Genomic DNA, 9,343 nt, shown 5'->3' on the forward strand with positions numbered 1-9,343 from the left:
TTGATCCCATCAATCTGCTTTCTCGTGTCTTTTTAAAAAATATTTCAACACAGTCTTTATGCGCTTTGCAAACCACATATTTTCCAGTCTTTCTTCCTGATTTGAAACACGCTACTCTCAGTTTTGTAATACACTGGCCAGGAACCATGTCACTGTGGACATTCCTGCTACTGCAACAGGTGTTTGTCAGTTTCTTAAGTTGCTTTCCTTTCCCCTGAGGTGGTGTTATTTCCGGTACATTCCAAAGCCTCTGAAAAAAACTTGCACAGCCTCTTGCCAACCCAAATCATGACTTGGTCTCAAAGTTATTGAGAACTCATTGTCTTCAGGCTTTAATTAAATAGGCAAATTGTGCCTATCTTTCTCTAATTCTGATTTTTTTTAGGAACTAAAATATTTATGAAGCAAAATTCAAAGTGAAAATGAAAATAATATTTGTTCAGATGCGGATACTCTGGATGTCTGGGCATAGGGTTGATTATATTCCTGAGTGAAAAGGTTTTCATCATCCATTTAGACCACCCTGAAGTTTGACATACACATAAACAAAACAGATCTTGATAACTTGCAGTCTAATGTTTCTACCTGCTAATGTTTCTCCTCTACTACTGAGGGCTCTGCATGCACTCTGTAGCTAAACTTTTCATTGCACAACTTAAGGCAGGGAAAGATATGGGTCGAAAGGAGACCATCAATCAATTGCTTATTTATATAGCTTTCTCCATCTCCATACATTGCACCCCTGCTTTCCCAACTAAAACCCACACCCACCATAATATGAATCGATTGTGATCAGAGCACACACATACACACACTTCAAAATTGTGGCAAAGCAACAAGAAGACAAGATTCTTCAAACCAACCTTTGGGAAGTTTCTCAGTCCCGCTGAAAGCAACCAGGGTAAGAATATGTACCAGTGGAATGTTGACGAGCTCTCTCATGATTAATCCAGGCTCAGGCAGGAGAAAGTTTCTTCTGGACAATGCAAAGAAAATGCCCTGCCGTTTACATTTTAAAGCATAGTTTTTTACAAAAGGGTCGTCTGCTAATGACTGTTTGTGTCAGCAGCTCCACAGGCTCTAAGTATAATCAGGAATTCTCAGACTTGGCTGTAATGATGGACATGGCCAGCTGGTGAGTATCCACTTTGGCCAGTACCACAAGTGTAGGGCTGGAGGAACAAGCGAAAGAAAATCCCTTTAGAATCCCTTTTAAGACAGTGGCAGGAGGACAATACCAGATGCCTTTTGCAACCATCACTGTACTCCCTGAGGTACAAGTTTCTCGATCTTCTGATTCATCTCACCACCTCCCCTGAACTCACTACAGAGTTCTGGTGTGTCTCATCATGACTCCTCCCCCTCTCATACGCCACCTCCCATGCCCAGCCCATTACCAATACCTACAGATTATACCAACTCAAATTCCTTGATTTCTTCCCCGCCTTTGATTCCAACTACTATCATGTTATACCGACCTCTTTTTTTAGTTATTTATCTTCTCTGAATGATAGTGACAGCCTCATGTCTTTTCCTCTTGTCTTCTGTTTTATTGTCCTCTAACATCTTTTCAGATAGCCTCTCTGGCTCAAAAGCCTTCAGTGGCTCCTTGTCACATGAAAACATATTCAAACCTATGTAACATGATACAGGAGGCTTTGCTGGGCTCTACCTACCTTGTTAGCCTCATCTTTTATAATCCATCCTTACTTCTGTTGTTTGTTTGTTTTTATCTCTTTTAAATTAAATTTATAGGGATGATGCTGGTTAACATACTTACAAAGGTTTCCAGTGCCCAATTCTTTCTTAAGTGAGGGGAGGGAGATACAGAGACAGACTCCTATATGCACACTGACGGGGATCCACCTGGTAACCCCCATCTGGGGCTGATGCTCTGCCTATCTAGGGCTATGTTCGCACTGAGCTATTTTTAGTGCCTAAGGCAGAGGCTCCATGGAGCCATCCTCAGCTCCCAGGGATGATGTGCTCAAATCAATCGAGCCATGGCTGCAAGAGGGGAAGAGAGAGAAAGAGAGAGAGAGGAAGGGAAGAGGTGAGAAGCAGATAGTTGCCTCTCCTATGTGCCCTGACCAGGAATTGGACCTGGGACTTCCACATGCCCAGTCGATGCTGTACCACTGAACCAACTGGCCAAGGCTTTAGGTGTCCAATTCTGCAACACATTATTGTACAATGTATTGTGTATTTACCCCCTCTCCCAAGTTAGGTCTTTGTCTCCCTCTTATTTTAACACTTAGCAACCCACTGATGGTCCCCTGTATACACAGCTTTCTTGCCTCCATAAATTGCTCATACAGTTCCCGCCTCTACACCCAGTAAACACCTATCTCAGCTAGATCACCTTCTCCTTCTAGGACCCACCCCAGACTCCAAATTCTGTATCTTCTCAAAATTGTGTTAGATTTGCCTCCTCTGGGCTTCCATAATGTACTGAACACACCTCTATCATTGCACTTGCCGCACTGCTTTAAGATTTGTTTCTCCCTTGCATTGGGGGTGCCCTTGTTTTTTGGCCTCATGAGCCCACTCAGTTGGCAGCTTGGGATGTCTGCCAAATGACTATCTGCTGCGGGTTCTCCTGAAGACTCCCCTCCAATGGCTTCCAAAGCATTTTGCTCTGTGAATTGTTTCTTCCCACTGAGCAACATGTCTTGGAGACTTTGCTATGGTAATATATACTGCACTACCTCGTTTTTTCCTCATTAGCGACATCATCTTCTAAATCATGGCTATATGATGGTATATTGAACAACTCCCCAGCAATGTATGAGAGAATCCATTTTCCCACACAGTCATCAATACTTGCCTTTGAATTTTTACATTTAAATAAAATAAAATTTCTATTTCATTATTTTAATTTATGTTTATTTTACTGAATATTATTAGTAATGAAAAATTTTCATATATTTATTGTTATTCATTTCCCTCTTCTGTGGTTCTTGTTTATTTTCCTCTAAGGTCACTTTTCTTTTTATTATTAATTTTAGGAGTTTCTTTAATATGCTGGATGTAAATAATTTGTCATTAGTCTGTTATATATACAGTGGTACCTTGACACACGAGCACTTTAAATCACGAGCAATTTGAGAGATGAGTAGTCACTCGTGGGATTTTTTGCTTTAAGTCACGAGCGGATATTTGAGTCATAGGCTTCCACCACTAGATAGCCTGCCAAACGTTCTGAAAGGGAGGAAGAAACAAACTCCCATGGAAAGGTTTTTGTTGAAATGACCTCTAAGTGAAAGCAAGGAAAGTGTGCTGAAAAAGCCAAAAGTCAGTGAAGAAAATGATGATTGTTGGGCAAATGTGTTTGTAAAATTTGTATTTTCTGAGTTTGCTCACTTTTATTGTTAAAAATGGTGTGGGCAGCTGTCTGTGAAATTGCTAATTACCTTTCTGCTTGGGAAGGGCCATTGTTATGCTAATGTTGCTGGAGGAGGGGTTTTCACACCAAAAAGTTTTGAAAAGAGCAAAGAAGGAGAAGGAAGCCATACAATGATGATTAAGCAAAGTAAAAAAAATAGCAAATTAAGTTTAATGATAAAGGTACATGTCATACATGGTATGTAAGTTAAATTTTTTGCAATTAAATGTAGCATTAAGTGTGTAGAGCGTAACTTATGTTAAGCAATAGCTCATGAAATGAAAACCTCCTCCGCCAGTCTCCTCCCCCTCCGCCAGCATCTTTGCCTGACCTTGAAGGTAAATACACTTCATAAACCAGCTTATTTCTTTACATTCTCTCTTATTATGTATATATAGTGGTACCTTGAGATACGAATTTAATTCATTTTGTAACTGAACTCGTATATCAAACTGCCGATACTGGACCCGTGAGCCAATGCACCAACTAGCAGCAGCTTCCCGAATCATGACTCGTATCTCGGAATTTTGCTTGAACAAAAATACGGACCGAGTCGCAGCTCGTATCTTAAAAAAATTCGTATGTTGGTCTGTTCATATCTCAAGGTACAACTGTATATGTATTTGTTATTTATAAAGTACATTTACTTATTTAAAAGCATATAAAACAAAAAATTCATGTGGTTTTAGGGGACTGGAATGGATTAATTACATTCCCATTAATTTAAATGGGGAAATTTGATTTGACACACGAGCAAATTGAGTCACAAGCTTGGCCATGAAACGAATTAAACTTGTGTGTCAAGGTACCACTATATTACAAATATTTTCTATGTAGAACACCTCTATGACCTAGGTTTAGTGGTTGGTTCAGAAATGGGCTCTTGGCTTAAGCTGGTCAATGCATGGTCTTTCTGGTATATTATTGGACCTAATACAAAATAAGCTCTGTATTGATAGATTATCATCCATAAAGGCCAGGTAAGCCAGGGCGGTTGGAGGCTTTCATGTTCTATTAACAAGAATCAATGTGCAAAGCCATATCTAGCCATTGGACTTTTTTGTTACTTATATCAATAAATCCCCTTCTTTTTTTGGTGTGGCTAATATTAGTTTGAGTTCTAAATTGCAATCAAAATAATCCTAATGTATTTTTTTTTAACAGGGACAGAGAGAGAGTCAGAGAGAGGGATAGATAGGGACAGACAGATAGGAATGGAGAGAGATGAGAAGCATCAATCATCAGTTTTTCGTTGCGACACCTTAGTTGTTCATTGATGGCTTTCTCACATGTGCCTTGACCGCAGGCCTTCAGCAGACCAAGTAATCCCTTCCTGGAGCCAGCGACCTTGGGTCCAAGCTGGTGAGCTTTTGCTCAAGCCAGACGAGCCTGCGCTCAAGCTAGCGACCTCGGGGTATCGAACCTGGGTCCTCCACATCCCAGTCCGACGCTCTATCCACTGTGCCACTGCCTGATCAGGCCCTAATGTACTTTTAATAGAAGACACATAGATTTGATTAGGTTTCTGCTCTGGAATATTCTGCAAATGCCACATATTTTATGAAAAATTTAGACATTAGCAGGATTAACTTACTATTTTTTTAACATGAAATTCAGAACTCAGCAGGATGAACAGGAGGGCTATCTCTCATTTCTGTAAGTAGAACTAGGTAAAGCACAGGGTTCTGGACATTAAAGTGACTATAGATTTGTGAGCTAAAAATCAATGAAAGGAAGTCCAAGGTGAGTCACTCAAGTAGCCTCCTCATTCAAATATCCAGGAGGAGGATTTGTGACTGAGCACGCTCCATCTTCTTTTTCCTTTCCCTTACAACATCAAACAAGCATTGATGGTGCCCATTTTGAATCCAATGAGGACTGTACCCCATAGACCCAGTGACGCCAGGAAAGTATCACCTACTTCAAATTCCACCATGACCTGAGTCGGAAGGAGATACAGTCCTCTGCAAAACTAAGGAAAGACAAAACTCTGTTGAGGGGAAAGGAAGCTAGAGTTTAAGGGCGAGTTCTGATTCAAAAGGAATCCATCATTGCCCAAGAGAAACCCATGGAGAATGTGGCTTAGGCATGATCCCAAAGTGTGGCAGCTGGAGGCTGTCAGCCAATTATGCTACTTACTGCAGTTACTTGGAACTTGGCTAAAATATGGCCTTCTATCCTACAATATGAATAAATCGATTCCTCACAATGATAGGCTCATTCAGCCGCAGAGAGTGGAATCTGGGTGCCAGCCTGTTTTTTTTTTTTTTTTTTTTTTGGCTTCCTCCTGGGCATGTGGAAAGTAGATGGGTTGATAGTAATGCTTCCCTTTAATAAAATACACTCAGGCAACAATTAAGTTTGCCTCATCACCTCTAGTATCTCTGCCTCTTCATCTCAGAAGCTGATCAAGACTCTTACAAAGTAGGCTTAGAGCAAGAAGCACCATTCTGAGCCACATCTTGAACTAGACACCAGAATTCAGAGGCAAAGCAGCTGGTGAGACCAGCCCCATTGCTGCTGGAGTCAGCGCGTCACCAAGTGAGCTGTTCTGGTCTGCACCATGCTCTCATGCATCTGGTGAAGCTTGGCAAAGAGCCCCTTCTAATTATCACAAAGAGCAGTGACCTAATTCTCTGCCCCACTGGTCAGCAGACAGTGGGTCAGAAATGCCACATGGCTTGCCCTTTCCAGAAAACTCCTTGGGAGTCAGAAAGATATTCTGGGATTGTATGTTTTAAAAAGGGACAGAATCTCCCATTGAATACTAGGGTAGTGACTAGAGATATATCAATATTTTGGAGGCTTACAAATTATAAAAGTAAGAAGTACTCTTAAAAGAAAATATTTGTCCAATGAATGAATAAACTGTCAAGTGCCTATTATAAACAATGGAGCTTAATATGTGGTTGTGGGGGTGAATATTATACAATTACATAAATGATTAAATTATAACCTGGAGAAATATACTGAACTGTGAAATTATATAAAACAGAACCTAGTCTAATGTGATGGCTCAAAAAATGCTTCTCTGAAAAAGTATCACTAAAGTGATGTCCTTCAGGATAAATAAAAGCCAGACAGCCAAACTAGGGAGGTCTGGGGTGGACTGTAACTGGGGTGGGAGAAGAATGTGGAAACAACCAAGGTATCAGGGAACACGGTAATGGGATGGAATAAAAGGTCTGTGTGTTTGGAGCCCCGGCAGTGAGGGGAAACGCTGCAGAGGCAGGTAGGGAGGTGGTTCAGGACCTTGTCTGTCTCAGGAAGAACCCCTTCTAACAGCAGTGAAAAGCCCTGGGAGTAGTTCGCAATGAAAGCTCTGAAAGTGAATCAGATAGGCTAAGGAGAGAGTTTAGAAGGAGAGGTAGCCCTAGAACTGAGCCATAAAACTTCCAAGCTTTAAAAGTCAGTAGTGAATAAAGAGCTAGAAAAAGTCATTGCCAAGAAGCAGCTAGTAAAACAGAAAAATAAAATAAGAGTGTCACAAAAATGAAGGGCTGGGAAGGGGGCATTTGCAAAAGGAGAATGTGTTTCGGGAGCTGTTGAATGCTACTGAGTGGGTAAGTCAGAAAGAACTGAAAGGCTGCCATTGAATTTAGCCCCCTGGATGTAATTTGTGACCTTGTTAAAGGGCACTCTTGGAGAACAGGGGCAGTGGTGACATTCAGCCGATTTGCACCAGTTTGGCAGAACTGATATGTAATTTTTTGCTGAGTTCAGAGAACCGGTTGTTAAAATGGCACTTGTAATCAGGGTTCTCTCTAAGGTGGGCACCTGGGCAGCTGCCCAGTGTGGAAATCACAAATTTACATTCCTTACTCTTTTTTAATGTTCATCTGTGCAACAGTGTGTTCTAAGCGCAGGTAGCAATGTTCATTCTTTCCATAGGTGAAAAAAATTGATGGAACTATGCTTGTAACATTTATTTATTTGTTTTATAAAACTTATTATACCTTTGATAAAATACTATGTTTTAATTCCCTCGCATTTGTTACTTCAGTAAACAAACAAATAACGTAAAGAGTGAAAGTGCCAAACAACAAGGGCGTGACAACTTGTATTGTTTTTTGTCGGATATTATTTAATATTTTTTCATTAATATTTTAAAACCCTTTTTTATAATATAGTTTTGTGTATCTCTTTCATTGTATTTCTTATTTAAGTATTAAATGTATGAAATAATAAACTACCTTTTGGTATATCATTTTTTTAATACTTAAAATGGTCACTAGGACAGAGAACCGGCAGTTAAATTATTTGATTCCCACCACTGCACAGAGGACACACGGTGAGAGAACAGTGCACAGATTGAACGGTGAATGGGAAGCAAGAAAGTGGAGACTGTACATGAATGTGAGCCTCTCAAGAACAGTAATTATGAAGGGGAGGAGGAAAAAAGTTAAGTAGCAGCTAAAGGGAGAGGTTGGATGGAGACAGAAATTATTTCTCCTTTATTTATTTTGAAGGTGTGCTGCAGAGGATCCTGTAGAGACAACGAGGCTAAAGACACAGGAGAGAAAAGAGGCAATAGATAGTTCAAGACCTCAAGGAACATGGGAGGAGCCAGAGTCCTGCACACAGGATCTGGTCAGATGTATTAAAGACGATGAGGAAGGGGTGAGTAGGGAAATCTGTAGGTGAAATGGCAAGAAGTTTACAGACCCCTCACTTGTACTTCTGTCATCTTTACAAAGTGGAAGGTGAGGTCGAAAGGGATTCAACACAGTTAAATCTCATCCTGAAGAATGAGAGATTCCACAGTTGAGGTTGTTCACTAAGAAGTGAATACTGATACCTATACATCCTGGGGTGATTTTTTCCCCCTCTAGCACTTCTCAGTTTCCCAAATGACAGATGTTGAGTGGTTAGGATTATTTGGGGGCATGGGAAAGGAAAGTGTATCTGTTAGTGATATATTAGTCCAAGGAAGCAGCATTCCAGAAGAGAGAAGGAAACGTGATGCTAGGAAACAACGCGGGTGTATCGAAAACAGAGACAGTCAACAAGCAGATGATGTTACTGGCAAGACAATGGAGTAGGAAAATGGCCAACGGGATCAAGAACCATAAAGGGAAAGATTCAGTAATGTGCATAGGCAGGGGTCCCCAAACTACGGCCCACAGGCCGCAGGCAGCCCCCTGAGGCCATTTATCAGGCCCCCGCCGCACTTCCGGAAGGGGCACCTCTTTCATTGGTGGTCAGTGAGAGGAGCACATTGACCATCTCATTAGCCAAAAGCAGGCCCATAGTTCCCATTGAAATACTGGTCAGTTTTTTTTATTTAAATTTACTTGTTCTTTATTTTAAATATTGTATTTGTTCTTGTTTTATTTTTTTACTTTAAAATATGATATGTGCAGTGTGCATAGGGATTTGTTCATAGTTTTTTTTATAGTCCGGCCCTCCAACAGTCTGAGGGACAGTGAACTGGCCCCCTGTGTAAAAAGTTTGGGGACCCCTGTGCATAGGTCTAAGCTAGCTTAGGAGTTTATTTTGGCAGCATTGCCCATGACCTGGGGCCATTTTGCTTTTGTATAGTTAAGCTCACTTCTCGTGACCGTTATTATTGCCCACGAGAAACAATGAGGTTGTAATAGTGTGGATGGAGAGAAAAAGGCAGATACAGTTGAGACAAGCATGAAAACGATCTGGTCATAAAGTCAGCAGGAATACCACATGAAAAACTGAGTGAATATAGAAAGAGGAGTTTTTAATTATATCCTAGCAGGAACTTCCAAAAGGAAAAGTTGTCTACTGAAATGGTCAGTGTGTATCTTACATGTCTTGAGCTGCTGGTTGGGTTTCATAATGAAATAAGTGGCTCACTCAAATATGCTAAAGGAAGAGATACAAAGGGGTGAGGTGTAGGGAAACTACAAGAATTAGTGCAGAAACCGTGAACCCCAAACAGTCACTCTTTGCCATTTCTAGGCCTGAGGGCCCCAGAGGCAGAAA

General features: G+C 40.8%; 1 protein-coding gene across 8 annotated transcripts in view; it reads right to left on the bottom strand.

Annotated features, from left to right (window-relative positions):
* The window catches only part of MUSK (muscle associated receptor tyrosine kinase), an 86,302-nt gene extending 85,360 nt beyond the window's left edge, over positions 1-942 (bottom strand). For all 8 annotated transcript variants that reach the window (XM_066256541.1, XM_066256539.1, XM_066256535.1 and 5 more), the window contains exon 1: positions 864-942. In XM_066256541.1, coding sequence (XP_066112638.1) covers positions 864-942 — 79 coding nt within the window. The remainder of the gene's footprint in view (positions 1-863) is intronic.
* Between the last annotated feature and the right edge of the window lie 8,401 nt (positions 943-9,343).

Source organism: Saccopteryx bilineata, chromosome 2 (genome assembly GCF_036850765.1).
Source record: "Saccopteryx bilineata isolate mSacBil1 chromosome 2, mSacBil1_pri_phased_curated, whole genome shotgun sequence".
Classification (NCBI taxonomy): Eukaryota; Metazoa; Chordata; class Mammalia; order Chiroptera; family Emballonuridae; genus Saccopteryx; species Saccopteryx bilineata.